Here is a 20,673-nt window from a genome sequence, read left to right on the forward strand (position 1 = left end):
CTCCCGAGGCCGCTCCGATTTCGGAGCGGCCTCGGGAGGGAACGGAGGCAGGCTGCGCGGCTCGGCGCGCGCAGGCTGCCGATTTTGCACAGCCTTGCGCGCGCCGATCCCGGATTTTAACAGATACGCGCGTATCTGTTAAAATCCCGCGTACTCTTGTTTGCGCCTGGTGCGCGAACAAGAGTACGCGTGTGCGCAAATCTGTAAAATCTACCCCAAACAATTCTTAACACTTGCAAATAATACTAGCCTTAAACACTAACACACAATATACAGAGCTAGTGATAGTTTAACCCTATAAGATAAAACCAATTATTTTCAAGATTTAAGTGGGGTTTTTTCCCCAGCAATTCCAACTTACTATCAGCAGATGAAGGTTCTGCTGTCAGTGGGCTGGAAAGAGTCATCAAAGAATACCAGCCACCACTAGACACCTCTTTAACTAATGCAGAGAATCAAAGAATGCTTCCAGCCAGTTAAGCTTAGAAAATCGTATGTCCCTGCTAGGGCATTAAATGAAATAATTCAAATACAGCAATGTCCAAGAAGCACTAGCAAAATTATTTAACCTGATTCTACTTTATGGCCATTTCTCGACCACATGTTCAGAGGGGTTAATTAAACTAATCAGTAAACAAAGGGATACCACAAATCCAAATAATTAAAGACGGATCTGTGTCAACATAACATTAATAAATTGGTCTGTAGTGTCCTCAACAATTTAGTATTACAATTCCTTCTGAACTGTGAGGTGCAGATTGGAAAACAGAACAAGCTAGACTGCTGTAGATACATACACAGAAGCTGCATACTAGCAGAATATCCCGGGTCCTTGCTGGATAAAACATCACCTCTTGGGCACGCATGCTCACAGACTCACAGGCTGACTCAAGACAGTAGCGTGGCACACCCCTCCTTTGCCCCTGCTCCCCCCTCCCTGGGCAATTGCCCTTCTTGTCCACCACTCATGACGACTCTTAATACCTCACCTCGTTTCCACATGCAGATCCTCAGCAACCACAGAATAACTGACCACAAATTAGCATACAGAAATGTGCAGACATAACCTGAATGGGAAACCCCACGAATCCAGACTCTGCCTGTAGTACAACACCAGAGAAGTAGAAACAGAAATGCATTTCCTCGGAGATGTACATTTACCAAAGCTGACAGAGAAAATCAGAGAATCCTGTGATGAACGGCAGCTGTAGCAGTAAAATATGTTGTATCCTGCCACATGACACGTGGACCAGCACCAGAACTGGGAATAGTCCTTCCCATGGCTTTCCGATATTTGCGCCAGTATGCTTAGCTCTTTCTTTCTCCCTTTTCTTTTAACGCGCTTTCAATTGCTTGGAAACCCACTTGCCGGTCTGTATGCCAATAAGCTTTCCTGAAGCTGACCCTTGTTCCTCTGGCTCCAGCAGGGGGCTGGAGGCGACACTGGCGATCTTATTAAAGCCACCCCAGGCAGAGTGAAGCCTTTAGCGCTCTCGCCATGAAGCTCTGCAGACGCCTGCTCCTCTTCCTGCTCTGCCTCCACATGGGTAAGTGCCCTCGCAATTTGGGGCTGCTCCTTTCATGGAGGTGTCCCTAGGACTTCCCTGCTCTAATATAGCAGGCAAACTCGGAGCCACGGGTCTACAGTTGTTCCTAATTATTAACACCTCACCCCTGGGATGCGAGCAAAGTCTAACCCTTTTTTTCATTTTCTTCTGTAAAGGCAGGGACTACTTATCAGAGTGATTTATCCAGCCTTGTACCGTTTTTGTTTATTTTTTTTTCCTCACTTGACCACAGTCTTGGAATCAGGATTTGATTTTTTTTCAAGTATTGTTTGCCCCTCGGTCAGTTTTGTCTGCTCCCCTCCCCCGCCTGTTCTTTTAAAGTTTGTGATTCTTTTTTTTCCCCAAGTAAAAATGTTCAGAGGTCTTCTGAAGCCCTGTGTGTGCTTGTATTAAGTCCCCGTCCCCTGTAGTGCAGCAGAGCTTGTGGAAGCTTATTTGGCGCCCTAGGCAAACCTTTGTTCATTCACCCCCCTCAACTTAGCTACCGGTGGCAGTGGCTCCAGCACAGTGCTCCCTTCTTTGACTATACTGGCTGTGGCAGTGCCTCTTTAGACATCACATTGGCAGGATTTTGCCACCCCCAAAATCTCGGCGTTCTAAGTGACTGCCTAGTTTCCTTAATGAAATCATCAGCCCTGCAGTGGAGAGTTTCATGGAACACTCAATCCTGTGCTTGGAGACTAAGTCACTGAGCAACACACTGAGGCGTGAGTAATGCTCACTTCTGCACTTAGGGCCTGAGTTTAAAAAGTATAATACTCTGTTCTGTACTTAGAAATGAAGGCACTACCTAACGCACATTAGTCCTGCACTTAGAGTGACTGTGCGTAACGCATTAGACACTCAGGGGTGAATTTTCAAAGAGTTACGAGCATAAAAATTAGCATGTACAGGCTAGTTACGTGCATATTTGAATAATAGCTATTTAATAAACATTGAAAGTATACGTGTACTTTATATGTGTGTGCACACGTACAAGCGAAAAAAAAGGGGCAGTCTAGGAGCAGGATGAATGGTTACACACGTAAGTTGCTATTTTGTAAGAGACTTGGGCGTGTATCTTTGGCAGTGTATTCGTGTACTTTTATACTTGCTAGTTATCTGGCATAATTGATATCAGACTTGTTTATTGTGTGGTACTGACTTGGGTGGGAGGTCTGGGTGACCTGGAGGAGTTAAGGCTGAAGAACCAGGAGGGTCTCGATGACCTGGAGAAGGACTGGGTCATTCCAATTATGTGCACGTACCGACTTCCACATGTAAAGTGGCTTTTATGCGAGCACGTCCTGCCTATTTTTCACATGGAAAATATGTGTGCACATATTTTTTAAATTGGTAGGAAACGTTTGTGCATTCAGTGCATTGAAATACTTGCTTTCGAAGCATTGCATGTATTCGTGTGTAAGCATACATAGGGGGGCAGACATACCCGTATTTTATGATGCGCATGGGTGGCCATATACATGTGCTCATGTGGCCGCGGGGAGTTGTTTGAAAGCTTTCCTCCCTATGTGAAATGCATGGAGATGTAATGCTCTGTCCTGAGACTAAGTCGCTGAGTAACACACTGAAGTGTAATGCTCAGACCTGCACTTAGAGAGACTCAGTCTGTAACACACAGAATTATAGCACTCTGTCCTGTGCTTAGAGACTGTCACTGTGTATCATATGCTTATTCCACTGGGCACAGAATGTCTTTGTGCTCAGAGATGGGAGATGTGGACGTGGTTAACTCCCAGTAACTCAAAAAGCCCCCTCTGTTCCTGAGTGGCCGCTAGCCAGATGCCAGGAGAAATGCTGTTTGTAGAGGTCTGGCAAAAGCTGGAAGCTTCCCCTGTGCCTGCTGAATGTATCGAGTTTAACCGGGCGAGGGAAAGCAGAGCATGATGTCACAGGACAGATGTTTAGGTAATTGATTACTAGGAAATAAATCAGCTAATTATGTCAAAATGGACTGAAATTAAAACAATCAACACTCCTTTTGAGAACTGAACGGAACAAGGCTAACTGAAGATGCAGTGTGAAAAGATTATAAAAAGTATGATCTAAAGCAGGGGCAAGCATTCCCGTCTTCAAATGCTGCAAGATATCCACAGTGAATACTCATGAGATGCATTTGCATGTACCTCCTCCTTTGCATGCAAATGCATCTCATGAATATTCATAGTGGATGTCCTGAAAAATCTACTGGTTTGTGGCACTTGAGGACTGGCGTTGTCTACCTCTGCTCTAAGGACATCCTATCTCTTTCTATTCTGACTTCAAAATGGTGAATAGATTTATGACATGTACAGACTAGCACTGCTTCCTTTGTATTTTGGGTATTTTAAAATCCTTTTTTGCTAAGAAATTCTAGGACTGTTTTACCAGGAAACATCTGTTAATACAGCTTCCAGCAGAACTATCTCTGTCTTGGTTGTTACCACCTGGTGTATGCCTTCCTGAGGCAGGACTGTTGATCATGTTACTCTGCGTTATCACCTGGTGTACGCCTTCCTGAGGCAGGACTGTTAATCGTGTTACTCTGCGTTGTTACCACCTGCTGTATGCCTTCCTGAGGCAGGACTGTTGATCATGTTACTCTGCGTTACCACCTGGTGTACGCCTTCCTGAGGCAGGACTGTTAATCGTGTTACTCTGCGTTGTTACCACCTGGTGTATGCCTTCCTGAGGCAGGACTGTTGATCATGTTACTCTGCGTTATCACCTGGTGTACGCCTTCCTGAGGCAGGACTGTTAATCGTGTTACTCTGCGTTGTTACCACCTGCTGTATGCCTTCCTGAGGCAGGACTGTTGATCATGTTACTCTGCGTTACCACCTGGTGTACGCCTTCCTGAGGCAGGACTGTTGATCGTGTTACACTGCTTTGTTACCACCTGGTGTACACCTTCCTGAGGCAGGACTGTTGATCGTGTTACACTGCTTTGTTACCACCTGGTGTATGCCTTCCTGAGGCAGGACTGTTGATCATGTTACACTGCGTTATTCCTACCTGGTGTATAGCTTCCTGAGGCAGGACTATTGATTGTGTTAGTCTGCATTGCCTGAAGCAGGCCCTTACATTTACTGTCACTTTGCAGATTGTGACATCTTTGATTGAATCAATATAAGAATAATCCCTCTGTGAGGTTCAAGAGCTGAGAGCAGCAAGAGCCCTTCTTCAGATGTCTAGAAGCTAAAATTAGCTTAAAAGGAATCAGCAAATTATTTGTGTGGCTGGTACTTTTACTAGGTAAATAAATGTTTAAAAAAAACAGATTCAGTACTGCTAAGCTAAGTTAGAAGATGACCAGTGATTGATTGATTTTTGGTGAATTTTTGTTTTGTGCATAGTTATTTATCTGCCAGGCTAGGTGGTCAGTCCTGCCACACTCAAGACCAGATCTCTGAAATGATCAGGCTCCTGTTGGATTTACTTCCTTTCCATCTTATGTGCCTGTTAACTGAGCTGCCAAGCTACCCAGTTCCTGGTGAGAGACCGCCCTGGGTTTGAACTTGCATCCCACATCATGGTGGTATTTGTAATCTCTGATTCTACCCCCATCTTATTCAAACTGCAGGTCCCACACTGCATGAGAATGGGGCTGTCAGAAATCCCAGGCTGTGCTGAAATCTCCCTCCTAGAACTGGGTAACTTGGCAGCTCTGCATTTATAGCAGAACATCTGGTTCCTGTCAGCTTGTACAGCGGAGCCTGAGCTGTGTTTGGCTTTTCCTTTATTAAATGGCACGTCTTAATCTTAATTGTGAGCGACATCGCAGACGGGATAGAAGGTAAGGTTTGTCTATTTGTGGATGATGCTAAGATCTGCAACAGAGTGGATACGCCGGAAGGAGTGGAGAGAATGAGAAGGGATTTAAGGAAGCTCGAAGACTGGTCAAAGTTATGGCACTGAGATTCAATGCCAAGAAGTGCAGAGTCATGCATATGGGGTGTGGAAATCCGAAAGAATTGTATTCGATGGGGGGGTGAAGGGCTGATGTGCACAGAGCAGGAGAGAGACCTTGGGGTGATAGTGTCTAATGATCTGAAGTCGGCGAAACAGTGTGACAAGGCGATAGCTAAAGCCAGAAGAATGCTGGGCTGCATAGAGAGAGGAATATTGAGTAAGAAAAGGGAAGTGATTATCCCCTTATACAGGTCCTTGGTGAGGCCTCACTTGGAGTACTGTGCTCAGTTCTGGAGACCGTATCTCCGAAGGGACAGAGACAGGATGGAGGTGGTCCAGAGAAGGGCAAGCAAAAAGGTGGATGGTCTTCATCGACCGACTTATGAGAAGAGATTGAAGATCCTCAATATGTATACCCTGGAGGAAAGAAGAAGCAGGGGTGATATGATACAGATGTTCAGATACTTGAAAGGTTTTAATGATCCAAAGTCAACAACAAACCTTTCCAAGATGGACCAAGGGTCCATCTTGGAAAAAAATCAGCAGAACCAGGGGTTACGATTTAAAACTCCAGGGAGGAAGACTCAGAACCAATGTCAGGAAGTATTTCTTCACGGAGAGGGTGGTGGATGCCTGGAACGCCCTTCCGGTGGAAGTGGTGAAGACCAAAACTGTGAAGGATTTCAAAGGGGCGTGGGATAAACACTGTGGATCCATAAAGCCTGGCGGATGGGAATGAAAAGAAGAGGTATGGGGAGGCTTGCGGGATTGACGGCTACCAACTGGTGATTAATACCCTTATTTAATAAACGGTCACACAGTTAATGCGACTCCAACATTGCTCTATGCTTCAACGGCAAGAGGAAATAAGGATAAGAGGATTTGCATTCGGGCAACAATCAACAAGGTAGCACAGACTGGGTAAACAAATAAGCATGGGAGTAGCTTGCTTGTTGCGGCGGTTAGTACCCCAAACCAATTAAGCCTGATACTTCACTTTCAATGCATATGCAGCATAGATCTATGCATCAATGGCAGGGGGGAATGAAGATAAGAGGTTTTACTTTTAGACAACAACCAAAGACAGAATTGCTCAGTCTGGGTAAACAAGTGTGGGATTAGCTTGCTTGTTGCGGAGGTTACTACCCCAAACCAATTAAGCCTGTTACTTCACTTGGAAAGCATATCCAGCGCAACTCACTGTTTCAACAGCAGGGAGAATGAAGAAAAGAGGTTTTACATTCAGACAACAACCAGCAAGGACAGAATTGCACAGTCTGGGTAAACAAATAAGCGCGGGAGTAGCTTGCTTATTGCGGCAGTTACTACCCCTAACAAATTAAGCCTGTTACTTCATTGGAAAGCATATCCAGTGCAGGGGGAAAATGAAGAAATAGGATTTACATCCAGACAACATCTAACAAGGCAGTATGAGTATACAAACATCTGGGTAACTTGCTCAATACGACGGTTACTACCTCAAACATTAAGCCTTATACTTCACTTAGATGCAGCTCTAACACTGCTCTCTGCATCAATGGCGGGGGTGGAAGGAAATTAGAATCTAAAGGTTACAATAGGGGCCCTGAACTCAGTGGTTGGAGTAACAGATAAGTATGAGAAAATAAGTATGAAAGCTTGCTAGGCAGACTGGATGGTCTTCTTCTACCATCATATCATTTCTATAATCTGAGCTACCTGCAAGTTCATCCTCCAAGTCGAAGTGGAATTGGTGGCTTTATAGCAAGCATCCTTCTTGTAATAAGGAATAGGCTTATCCAGTCCTGGTTTTATACTAGATCTGATTTTCTTGGGTAAATCAATGGGACCATCAGAACTACAAGCCTCTGCATGCAATAGGGTAAAGCCAGGATTGGATTAGCTTGTTCCTTATGACATAGAGCCAGGTGACAACCGTACTTTAAGAACATAAAAACATAAGAACGTGCCACCCTGGGTCAGACCAAGGGTCCATCAAGCCCAGCATCCTGTTTCCAACAGTGGCCAGTCCAGGCCATAAGAACCTGGCAAGTATCCAAAAACTAAATCTATCCCATGTTACTGTTGCTAATAATAGCAGTGGCTATTTTCTAAGTCAACTTAATTAATAGCAGGTAATGGACTTCTCCTCTAACAACTTATCCAATCCTTTTTTAAATGCACTAACTACATCCTCTGGCAACAAATTCCAGAGTTTAATTGTGCGTTGAGTGAAAAAGAACTTTCTCTGATTAGTCTTAAATGTGCCACATGCTAACTTTATGGAGTACCCCCTAGTCCTTTTATTATAGAAAGAGTAAATAACTGATTCACATTTACCCGTTCTAGACCTCTCATGATTTTAAACACCTCTATCATATCCCCTCTCAGCCGTTGTTATACTTAATCCCTGGGCCCGGGCCGGGCCCTCCTCCTGCGTGGAGTTCTGAGGTCGGAGGGCCTCCATTGCAGCTAAAGCAGGTGTGAGCCTGCCAGCGTGCAGGACACCACCGGCACCACCCCCGGCTGACTTTCTGTCTAGGTGCGCACACGTGCTTTCTGGGCAAATTGAAAGAGTCCGTGGCAGGAAGACGCTGCCAGCCCTTCCCCCTTGATGTCAGGGCTCTGCCTTGACATTTCCCCAGCGACTGGGCAACAGGTCTGCTTTACTATGCTTTGGTGCTGTTCTTGTCCTGCGTTCCTGCTTCCAGTGCTCCTGTTCCTCTCTCCCGAGTTCCTGTTCATCTCTCCCGAGTTCCTGTTCCGGTCTCCCTTTTGCCTGCTCCTGCCTCCTCGCCCGATTCCCGTTCCTGCTCCCTCTTCTCTTCCTCGGACAGATCTTCCTGGCTTTGACTTCGGATTGGACTTCACGCCTCTTGCTCGCCGCCTGCCCCGGACTTCGGATCGGACCTCACGCCTCTTGCTTGCTGCTGGCCCAGGACTTCTGATCATTGCTCATCGGAGCTTCCTCACAGGGGCCCACCTAAGTGAGGAACAGGGTTGGTAGTGGTGAAGTGTCCGCCTTTGGCCCCTGTCGCCCGTCAGCCTCACCTCCTGACGTTGGGAACCTGTGGTGGGACCTCCTCCCAGGTAGCGACAATCCGAACTCAGGCCAAGGGTCCACAACCCCCATCGGGATCGCAACAGATTGCCAAGTCCAAGGACCCGACAGAGGCCTCTGCCCGACAGGCCATACTAGGTCTCGCCCAGAAGATCCTAGAGCAGCAGAAAGTCCTTGAGTCCCTCGCCTCAGCCAGTGTCTGGAGTCCTCCATCCAACAGGGGGCCTCCGCCCCCCCCCCCCTGCTGGGCATCTCCTGTTCCCTCCACATGATTGGTCCTGCCGCTCCCGGCTCCTCCACACTTTCGCCGGGGACCCTCAGCTGTGTCTTGGCTTCATTAATCAGTGCCACATGCACTTTTGTCTGCAGTCCATTCTCTTTTCCACGGACCTCACCAAAACCACCTACATGCTCTCCCTTTTGGACGGTAAGGCCTTGGCCTGGGCCTCCCTGCTTTGGGAGTGAGCTGATCCAGTTTTGGAGGATCTTCAAGCCTTTCTTTCATTATTCTGAACTGTATTCGATGACCCCAGATGGCAAACAGTCTCCAGTGGAGCAAAAGTACACAATAAGCAACCAAATGTCCGATCTTGTACACCTTTATTATGTGGAAACAAATGTGTGCAAATGAGCCCGACTCCAACCGAGTTTCACCCTTTTTCAATAGGGCTGCATCAGGGGAAGAATTCGCTAGTCAATGCAGTGCAAGGACCATGCCACAGAACATCAACTTCGTCAGAGACAATACTCCGGACCTCAGTAGTGCACATTCGCAGTGGTCACTCTCAGAGCAATTTGGAAACGCAAATTGCGTTTCTAAATTGCTCTGAGAGTGACCACAGCGAATGTGGTCACGGGCACGTCTACCACAGGGTAGACGTGCCCACGGGCACGTCTATCCTCTCTCCCTTACAGAAACCAAAGCCATGTCTGACTACATACAGGAGAATTTGGCTAAGGGATTCATCTGACGGTCTACATCCTCCGCTGGAGTGGGATTCTTTTTAGTGGGAAAAAAGGATGGGTCTCTGCGACTCTGCATAGACTACAGGGGTTTGAACGCCATTACCCTAAAGGATCGCTATCCATTGCCGCTCATATTGGAGTTGTTTGACCGCCTGCAAGGAGCCAGAATTTTCTCGAAGCTTGATCTCCGCGGGGCCTACAACCTGATTCGTATACGAGAGGGCGACGAGTGTAAAACGGCATTCAATACTCGAGATGGGCACTAGGAGTACCTTGTAATGCCGTTTGGCTTATGTAATGCTCCTGCCACTTTTCAAAACATAATGAACGAGACCTTCTGCGATCTTTTATAAGGCTGTGTCGTTACCTACTTAGATGATATCCTGGTTTTCTCCAAGGACTTACAAACACATTGCCAAGATGTCGCCCTCATACTCCAGTGTCTCTGAAACAACCATCTGTTTGCCAAACTGAAGAAATGTTACTTTGAAGTAGAAAGTTTACTGTTTCTGGGTTACATTGTCTCTCCCATGGATTCCAGATGGACCCAGAAAAACTCAAAGCATTCTGAACTGGCCCCAGCCAGTCGGCCTGCAGGCCCTGCAGAACTTCTTAGGATTCACCAATTATTACCGGACTTTTATCCGTAATTATGCAAAACTAGTGGCGCCTCTCACTGCTTTGACCGCAAGGCAGCGAATCCAAAACAGTGGCCTGCTGCGGCCGTATTGGCTTTCCAACGCCTAAAATCTGCCTTCCTCCAGGAACCGTGTCTCCGGCATCCCAATCCATCGCGGCCCTTAGTAATCTAAGTGGACACCTCCTCGGTGGGTGTGGGGCAGTCCTGAGCCAGCATTCTCTGGGCACTCTTCATCCATACTCCTTCTATTCCAAACAATTTTCTCCTGCAGAACGCAATTACGGGATTGGCAGCAAGGAGCTCCTGGCAGTGAAACTTGCTTTAGAGGAATGGCGGCCTTGGCTCGAGGGGGCACAATTTCCCATCACTCTATACACGGACCACAAAAACCTAGAGTATCTACACCAAGCCCAGAGATTGAAACCTCGTCAGGCCCGCTGGGCCCTCTTCTTCGCCCGTTTCAATTTCTGTCTATGTTACCATCCTGCTACTAAAAACCTCAAGGCGGATGCCCTCTCTTGTTCCGGTCCAGGTGATTTACTACTCTTCAATTTTTCAATCAGGCCTTCTAGGTTAACCGTGATTTGATTCTGTCCATTTGAATCATTACCCATGAAAACCTTCTCCAAAACGGGTATCTCCCCAAAATCTTCTTCAGTAAACACCGAAGCAAAGAAATCGTTTAATCTTTCCACGATGGCCTTATCTTCTCTAAGTGCCCCTTTAAACCATCGATCATCTAACGGTCCAACTGACTCCCTCACAGGCTTTCTGCTTCGGATATATTTTTAAAAGTTTTTACTGTGAGTTTTTGCCTCTACGGCCAACTTCTTTTCAAATTCTTTCTTAGCCTGTCTTATCAATGTCTTACATTTAACTTGCCAACGTTTATGCATTATCCTATTTTCTTCTGTTGGCTCCTTCTTCCAATTTTTGAATGAAGATCTTTTGGCTAAAATAGCTTCTTTCACCTCCCCTTTTAACCATGCCGGTAATCGTTTTGCCTTCTTTCCACCTTTCTTAATGTGTGGAATACATCTGGACTGTGCTTCTAGGATGGTATTTTTTAACAATGGCCACACCTCTTGCACACTTTTTATTTTTGTAGCTGCTCCTTTCAGTTTTTTTCTATTTTTCTCATTTTATCAAAGTTTCTCTTTTGAAAGTTTAGCACCACAGGGCTTGTTTCTATTCAGCTCCCATTTTGTGAGGAGAAACATTTCCCCCTATCATGACATTTATTGTAGTAAGGAGGAGACATCCCCTATGAATATATCAAGATTCAAGAAGAGAGCTGAGAATCCAGGATTAGAGATGTTACCCAAGCCTTGATGATGATCATGTCGAGCATCATCTCTGAATATTAGGGGTGTGCATTCGTTTCCAACGTATTGGTAATCCGCAACGTATAGGGCCATATTCGTTGCATTCGTGGGGAAGCGAAACGTATTGCGATTCCCCACGAATACAATGAATCTTCACCGAATTATTCAGCCGTCTAAAGGAGCGAACCCCCCCACCCTCCTGACCCCCCCAAGACTTACCAAAACTCCCTGGTGTTCCAGCGGGGGGTCCAGGAGCCATCTCCTGCACGCATGCCATCTGCTGCCGGTATTCAAAATTGCGCCGATAGCCTTTGACCTTACTATGTCACAGGGGCTACCGGTGCCATTGGTCGGCCCCTGTCACATGGTAGGAGCAATGGATGGCCGGTAGCCTCTGTGACATAGTAAGGTCAAAGGCTATCAGTGCCATTTTGAATATCGGCAGCCAACAGCGTGAGTGCAGGAGATGGCTCCTAGACCCCCTGCTGGACCACCAGGGAGTTTTGGTAAGTCTTGGGGGAACAGGAGGGTGGGGGGTTGCAGTTAATTCAATTTTAGCCGGGAAATGAATAAGAATGAATGCATTAACGTATCGGGGTCCCCCTTGCCGAATGCAACGTATCTGCCCCCCGACCAATACGAATTACGAATGCAACGTATGCCGTCCCTCTGCACATCCCTACTGAATATTCCATTAAGACTGTATACCCAGTATAGTAGGTTTCTGCTTCATTTTCACTTTCCATAACATATTTTTGTAATTTGAGGAGTAGACTAGTGGTTACATCAGCGGGCTGAAAACCACGTGAGCCAGGTTCAAATCCCGCTGACGATCAGCTCATTGGGTAAGTCACTTCAATTTTCATTGTATCAGGAACAAATGTAGGGCCTGATTTGCTAAGGCTTTTCTCCCATCCTGTGAAAAATGCTTAGTAAATGAGGCCCTTGGATTGTAATCCCTCTGGGACAGGGACAATGCCTGAATGTAACTGACCTTGAGCTACCAATGAAAAGGCATGAGCTTAAATCTAAATAAATAATTTCACAATTCTGTCTCGAATCAGTCTTGGCCTAATGCTGGGCTGCAGTACTATTCTTGCTGTGTACGCAGTGGAATGAATAATGTGCATTTGGTTTATGTGATGCAGCTCATTTACAAACCAGGCTCACCGCAGTAACCTGAGTAATGGGCAGGCTGCCTTCCCCATGCACGTTCAGAGATCCTCAATCCTACAATGTACAGCAGAATGTGTGTTCCAGAAGAGAGCCAGCTTTACCTTTTGTACAGAAAAACAGAAGTGCTATGCTGGGTCAGACCAAGGTCCACCGAGCCCAGCATTCTGTCTCTGACAGTGCCCAACCCGGGTCCCATAAAATACATCCAATTCCTGTTACTCACTCCCAGGGATAGCAATAGCTTACTTTAGGTTAGCAGGCTAATAATCAGGGAACTTCATTTTCCGTTTTTATATTTTATTTTCCATGGGAGATTATCAGAGTTTATTATAACCACAAAAATGGCAGAAAATCAGTTGGGAAAAAAAGTCCTTATTTTCCCCAGCGAATCTCTTCCACTAGAGAGATAACGTTCCTGGATGGAATAAATGATAGCTTTATGGAGCAATTGGTTCAGGAACCGACGAGAGAGGGAGCAATTTTAGATCTAATTCTCAGTGGAGCACAGGACTTGGTGAGAGAGGTAATGGTGGTGGGGCCGCTTGGCAATAGTGATCATAATATGATCAAATTTGATTTAATGACTGGAAAAGGAACAGTGTGCAAATCCAAGGCTCTCGTGCTAAACTTTCAATAGGGAAACTTTGATAAAATGAGAAAAATTGTTAGAAAAAAACTGAAAGGAGCAGCTACAAAAGTAAAAAATGTCCAAGAGGCGTGGTCATTGTTAAAAAATACCATTCTAGAAGCACAGTCCAGATGTATTCCACACATTAAGAAAGGTGGAAAGAAGGCAAAACGATTACCGGCATGGTTAAAAGGGGAGGTGAAAGAAGCTATTTTAGCCAAAAGATCTTCATTCAAAAATTGGAAGAAGGATCCAACAGAAGAAAATAGGATAAAGCATAAAACATTGGCAAGTTAAATGTAAGACATTGATAAGACAGGCTAAGAGAGAATTTGAAAAGAAGTTGGCTGTAGAGGCAAAAACTCACAGTAAAAACTTTTTAAAATATATCCGAAGCAGAAAGCCTGTGAGGGAGTCAGTTGGACCGTTAGATGATCGAGGGGTTAAAGGGGCACTTAGAGAAGATAAGGCCATCGTGGAAAGATTAAATGATTTCTTTGTTTCGGTGTTTACTGAAGAGGATGTTGGGGAGGTACCCGTAATGGAGAAGGTTTTCATGGGTAATGATTCAGATGGACTGAATCAAATCATGGTGAACCTAGAAGATGTGGTAGGCCTGATTGACAAACTGAAGAGTAGTAAATCACCTGGACCGGATGGTATACACCCCAGAGTTCTGAAGGAACTAAAAAATGAAATTTCAGACCTATTAGTAAAAATTTTTAACTTATCATTAAAATCATCCATTGTACCTGAAGACTGGAGGATAGCAAATGTAACCCCAATATTTAAAAAGGGCTCCAGGGGCGATCCGGGAAACTACAGACCGGTTAGCCTGACTTCAGTGCCAGGAAAAATAGTGGAAAGTGTTCTAAACATCAAAATCACAGAACATATAGAAAGACATGGTTTAATGGAACAAAGTCAGCATGGCTTTACCCAGGGCAAGTCTTGCCTCACAAATCTGCTTCACTTTTTTATTTATTTATTTATTTATTTTTAATTTTTATATACCGGAATTCCTGTATGCAATACAAATCAATCCGGTTTACAAGTAACGAAAAGGTTGCCCTGGTCTGGGAGGTTAGACTGGGGTTTTTTACATAGAACATTGAACAATAACAATCAACCATTGAACGTTATTACAAGGAACAGTGAAAGTAACAATAGTATTTAACAAATAAATAATATTATTATAACGTTAACATTATTCGTGTTGTGAGCTGAGTGTGTGTGTTCACATTTTACAAGAACTTTAGTAGCGTATATAGTCTGCAAGTAATCGGTTAAATAATATGATATGAAAAGGATGACTGTTAAATAGATATTGCGAATAACCAAGTCCGTGTATGAAATTAAGTGTCAATGTGTTAGTGACACCTTGCAAAGGTTGGATCTGAAAGACAGGAGGAGGTGCCTAGTTACACTCCATGTTTTTTGAAGGAGTTAATAAACATGTGGATAAAGGTGAACCGGTAGATATAGTATACTTGGATTTTCAGAAGGCGTTTGACAAAGTTCCTCATGAGAGGCTTCTAGGAAAAGTAAAAAGTCATGGGATAGGTGGCGATGTCCTTTCGTGGATTGCAAACTGGCTAAAAGACAGGAAACAGAGAGTAGGATTGAATGGGCAATTTTCTCAGTGGAAGGGAGTGGACAGTGGAGTGCCTAAGGGATCTGTATTGGGACCCTTACTGTTCAATCTACCTTATAAATGGCCTGTGACCGACGGCCCGCAAATGCGCTGTAGAGCACAGCTCTACTGCGCATGTGCGGGCAAGGACGTCGGTCAGAAAAAAAAAAATGGCGGTGGGGCCGCAGGAGCGGGAGGAGAAGCAGCGGCGCGCGCGTGGCGTGCGGGTGCCGCTACTTCTCCTCCCCAGATCTGCCGGCAGATCTCGGGGGGGGTCCCTGCCGCGCGCGCGGGAAGTGACACACCCCCCCCCCCCCGAGATCTGCCGCAGGAGCGGGCGGAGTTAATGGAGCCGGGGAGGGTTGCGGGAAGTCGCGCTTACGGCGCCGGGAGGAAATTGAGGTGGGGTGTGGGCTGCGAGGATGTCCGCGAGTACGGCGTCGGAAGGAAATGGAGGCGGTGAAGGGAGGGACTGAGTGTGAGGGAGGGAGGGACCTGACGTGGGGAGGAGGGAGAGGGGGGACTGAGTGAGTGGGAGGAGGGAGAGGGGGGACTGAGTGGGAGGGAGTGAGGGAGAGGAGGGGAGTGAGGGAGAGGGGGGAGAAAGGGAGGGAGGGAGGGACTGAGTGAGAGGAGAGGGAGGGTGGGAGGAGGATGGGTGGGGGAGAGTGAGGGGAGAGAGAATTAGGGGGAGGTGAGAGACAGAGGGATGTAGCCCGTTTTAACGGGCTTAACGGCTTGTATATTTATAAATGATCTGGAAAGAAATACGACGAGTGAGATAATCAAATTTGCAGATGACACAAAATTGTTCAGAGTAGTTAAATCACAAGCAGATTGTGATAAATTGCAGGAAGACCTTGTGAGACTGGAAAATTGGGCATCCAAATGGCAGATGAAATTTAATGTGGATAAGTGCAAGGTGATGCATATAGGGAAAAATAACCCATGCTATAATTACACAATGTTGGGTTCCATATTAGGTGCTACAACCCAAGAAAGAGATCTAGGTGTCATAGTGGATAACACATTGAAATCGACGGTGCAGTGTGCTGCGGCAGTCAAAAAAGCAAACAGAATGTTGGGAATTATTAGAAAAGGAATGATGAATAAAACGGAAAATGTCATAATGCCTCTGTATCGCTCCATGGTGAGACCGCACCTTGAATACTGAGTACAATTCTGGTCGCCGCATCTCAAAAAAGATATAATTGCGATGGAGAAGGTACAGAGAAGGGCTACCAAAATGATAAGGGGAATGGAACAGCTCCCCTATGAGGAAAGACTAAAGAGGTTAGGACTTTTCAGCTTGGAGAAGAGACGACTGAGGGGGGATATGATAGAGGTGTTTAAAATCATGAGAGGTCTAGAACGGGTAGATGTGAATCGATTATTTACTCTTTCGGATAGTAGAAAGACTAGGGGGCACTCCATGAAGTTAGCATGGGGCACATTTAAAACTAATCGGAGAAAGTTCTTTTTTACTCAACGCACAATTAAACTCTGGAATTTGTTGCCAGAGAATGTGGTTCGTGCAGTTAGTATAGCTGTGTTTAAAAAAGGATTGGATAAGTTCTTGGAAGAGAAGTCCATTACCTGCTATTAAGTTCACGTAGAGAATAGCCACTGCCATTAGCAATGGTTACATGGAATAGACTTAGGGGCGGATTTTAAAAGGCGCGCGCGAATAGCCTACTTTTGTTTGCGCTCCAGGCGCAAACAAAAGTACGCTGGATTTTAGTAGATACGCACGGAGCCGCGCGTATCTGCTAAAAACCTGGATCGGTGCGCGCAAGGCTATCGATTTTGTATAGCCGGCGCGCGCCGAGCCGCGCAGCCTACCCCCGTTCCCTCCAAGGCCGCTCCGAAATCGGAGCGGCCTTGGAGGGAATCCTCTAACGCCCTCCCCTCACCTTCCCCTCCCTTCCTCTACCTAACCCACCCCCCGGCCCTGTCTACACCCCCCCTTACCTTTCTCCGGGGATTTACGCCTCCCGGAGGGAGAAGTAAATCCCCGCGCGCGAGCGGGCCTCCTGCGCGCCGGGCCGCGACCTGGGGGCGGGTACGGAGGGCGTGGCCACGCCCCCGGACCGCCCCGGGCCGTAGCCACGCCCCCATACCCGCCCCCAAAACGCTGCCGACACGCCCCCGAAACGCCGCGACGACCGGGCCCGCCCCCCCGACACGCCCCCGACACGCCCCCCCTCGGAGAACCCCGGGACTTACGCGAGTCCCGGGGCTCTGCGCGCGCCGGGAGGCCTATGTAAAATAGGCTTCCCGGCGCGCAGGGCCCTGCTCGCGTAAATCCGCCCAGTTTTGGGCGGATTTACGCGAGCAGGGCTCTGAAAATCCGCCCCTTAGTTTTTGGGTACTTGCCAGGTTCTTATGGCCTGGATTGGCCACTGTTGGAAACAGGATGCTGGGCTTGATGGACCCTTGGTCTGACCCAGTATGGCATTTTCTTATGTTCTTATGTTCTTATTTTTATTGGCAATAATTCGGGACCTTCATTTTCAGTTTTGTTTGTTTTTTTTTTATTTTCCCAGGAATTTATCAGGGTTTATTATGACAAGAAGAAAAAACAGGAGAAAATCAGTAGAAAAATGTAACATAATTTTTCTGGGAAAGTATCAGAGTTTATTTTGGTGGACAGAAACCAGGACAATAAAACAATATTAGGTAGATTCTCCCACCCACTCACTCAGCAGCATCCCTATCTCTACCCCCATCTCCTGCTTAGTATGTCTTTCTCTCTTCTCACACCGTCAAGAATCTCCCTCTTTCCCCCACGTCCCAATTGCAACAGAATTCATCCTTACTAATGCTGGCTTCAAATATCTCCTCTCTCCTTTGGCAGCATGCTTACTGAGGCTTCCGTGCTCTGCAACACTGCATTTCTACTTTTGTGAGAGGTCAGGGAGCCTGCCAGGAAGTGCTTCTGATGGGCGTGGCCATCTTCAAATGGTGCATTGACGGCACCATGGAGCAGGCGCTTTGGCTGCTTGGTGGGAGGGTGAAGGGAGTCTTGAAACAGCACATCAGTGTGCCAGCGCTTTTGCTGGTGGGGAGCAGGACTTAAAAAGTTGCAAGTGTTTTGGCCTGCAGTGGCTTCCAGCAGTTGCTGGAGCCCTTGAGATGCTGCATCTACAGCTCTGGAGCTGCTTTTTTTATCATCCTAAAATTATGATGGAAATCTTTTTAAACCAACTGTCACTTTTGGAAACATCTGGGAATTTATGGGTGAAAAATCTGCTTAAACTGAAAACCAATGTCCCTAGTTATAATAAACAGTGATAAATTAACGTAGTAACATGGTAAATGACAGCGGATAATGTCCAAATGGTCTTCCCAGTCTGTCCCGCAAGTTGCTCACAGTAGTAACTGCCGCACTCTGCAGGTTACCCCATGCCTTCTGTCAAGGGGAGTAACTGCCACCCCATGCAGGTTTCCCCCATGCAGAAATGTTACACCCAAAGTTAACGTAGGTCACACCATTTCTTAATTTCTAGCCTCTAGGGATCCACAGTATTTGTCCCATACCCTCTTGAATGCTGTTACTGTTATCGTCATCCACACTCCTCCGGGAGGGCTTTCCAGGCATCCACCACCCTCTTCGGGTAGAAATATTTCCTTATGATGGTTCTGAGTTGTCCCCTCTGGAGTTTTATATCATAACCCCTAGTTTTACAATTTCCTTTCCAACAGAAAAGGTTTGAAGTTCATGTATTATTAAAACCTTTCTTAAGAACATAAGAAATGCTATACTGGGTCAGACCAAGTGTTCTGGAACCGATGGAGGGAGCGCTAGGGGGCACTCCCGATTCCGAGAAGATGTACCCTTGGGCCACGATGCCCCTGCAGAGGGCTCCGGGAAGCACTGAGACAGGCAAGGAGTGCCCAAGCATGGGCGGACAGGCTGGAGACGAGTGGCCCTGGCCTCTGCCGAACCTGACGCATCAAAGAGACCCAGCAAGACAATGCTGGTCTCTGGAGTAGCCCTCCTGCTACTTGATAGCCCTTTTGTACCTGCCGCATGGGAGCAGCAAATGCGACAGGACGGACAGTGGCTAAAGGGCGAAGACATCAGACGAAGACTCAGATGAAGTTGTAGACGAAGACTCAGACGTGGATTCAGACATAGACTCAGACATGGATTCAGACATGGACTCAGACGTGGGCTCAGGAAGGAAGAAGGATTTGGAAGGAGTGCTGCCACGCCACGCATCCTACACAGCCAGTTAAAGCAGGTCACGGACCACATTGGAGGCGAAGAAGACACTGACATCGACTCAAATACATTAGAGTTCAAGATGGCGATGAGTACTGAAGGAAAGGAAGACGGACATCTAGAAAACTGGGACGAAGGACGTCAGGATAGATGGATGAAGGTAACCAGCCACGACTCCTGGTAGCCATGTCCTGGACTGAGCCTCGGGAACCCAGCGTGATCAACACACCTGACAGGTCAGTCGATGGAGGACGAAACCTCCGACCCGGTGTGGAAGATGCATCTGAAGGTATCCCAAGGTTGGACTGAAGACAGACCACAAGGAGGTAATATCTGGAAGCAGGAGCATGATGATGATCAGATGGAAGACATGGAGAATCCTTGGCTATGACAGATGGACTAGTTCCACCAAGCGCCGTACACATCCCAGCCGGAATGGTCGCAGACCACTCTGTCCTCTGCGCGCCCTATACAACCCAGCCGGGCTGGTTGCGGACCACACAGGGATGGGACAAGCGAAGCCTCGGAGACTTGGAGACATCAGGACATGAAGACATGGGAAGAGACAAGAGACCAGGTCGAAGACACAGGATCCCACGAAGAACAGAGTGCCAATGAGGAGCTGGGTTCGAGGAGTCCAAAGGTAGGACTGACTCCTTGCAAAGGCAAAGTTGGAATGACAACTGAGTCCTTTTGTAGGGCTGGACAGGAAACACCCATGTGATGTAATCCAGATGGAGCCAATCCCTTGCTGGCCCTTTAAAACAAGGAGAGAAGCGCGGCCCCGCACTTATGGAAGGAAGCAGGAAGTGCAGGACCACAGACAGCTGCCCTGCTGACGAGGCTGACGCAGGAGCCAAAGCAGGAAGCTGAACGGGCAGCAGACAGGCCCCGACGTGGAAGGCAGCATCTGAGCCGTGAAGAGAAGCTGGGAGCGGCTCCTGCCATGGAGGTGGAGCTTCAAAGCGGCCTCCAAGCCGCGACCAGGCCCAGGGATTTCGGTGGCTCCCTGCCACCATGGAGGAGGCGAAAGGCGGATCCTGCCACGGGACAGCCTGCCACGAGTGGCTCCATGCCGCAAAGAAGATGACGTCATTGGCTTCCTGGTCGGAAGTAGGAGCAGCGGCGGTGGCAGGCCTGCTGTGGAACACTGCGGCGGCTCCTGCCGCAAGAAGACAGCGACGGCGGCCTCCTGACTGCATTGGAGTACAGCGGACATCGGTGGCAAGATGGCGGCCTCCCGGCCGCGGAGGTAAGAGGCTGCCCGTAGCTCTGGCTGCGGGCAGCATCGTAACACCAAGGGTCCATCAAGCCCAGTATCCTGTTTCCAACAATCCAAGTCACAAGTACCTGGCAAGAACCCAAACATTAAATAAAACTCAAGCTACTATTGCTTATTAATTAATAGCAGTTTATGGATTTTTCCTCTAGGAACTTATCCAAACCTTTTTTAAACCCAGTTACACTAACTGCTGTAACCATATCCTCTGGCAATGAATTCCAGAGCTTAACTATGCGCTGAGGGAAAAATAATTTTCTTTGATTTGTTTTAAATGAGGTACTTGCTAACTTCATGGA

General features: G+C 47.1%; 1 protein-coding gene across 2 annotated transcripts in view; it reads left to right on the forward strand.

Annotated features, from left to right (window-relative positions):
• The first annotated feature begins 1,408 nt into the window (after nt 1-1,408).
• MELTF (melanotransferrin) overlaps nt 1,409-20,673 on the forward strand; it is a 148,271-nt gene continuing 129,006 nt past the window's right edge. Inside the window, exon 1 of one of the 2 annotated variants that reach the window (XM_029616069.1) lies at nt 1,409-1,547. In XM_029616069.1, coding sequence (XP_029471929.1) covers nt 1,499-1,547 — 49 coding nt within the window. In that variant the 5' untranslated portion in view covers nt 1,409-1,498. Of the gene's footprint in view, nt 1,548-5,184; nt 5,344-20,673 lie in introns of those variants that run through there. The other variant, XM_029616070.1, reaches the window with a different exon arrangement.

The sequence above is a fragment of the Rhinatrema bivittatum genome, chromosome 9 (genome assembly GCF_901001135.1).
Source record: "Rhinatrema bivittatum chromosome 9, aRhiBiv1.1, whole genome shotgun sequence".
NCBI lineage: Eukaryota > Metazoa > Chordata > Amphibia > Gymnophiona > Rhinatrematidae > Rhinatrema > Rhinatrema bivittatum.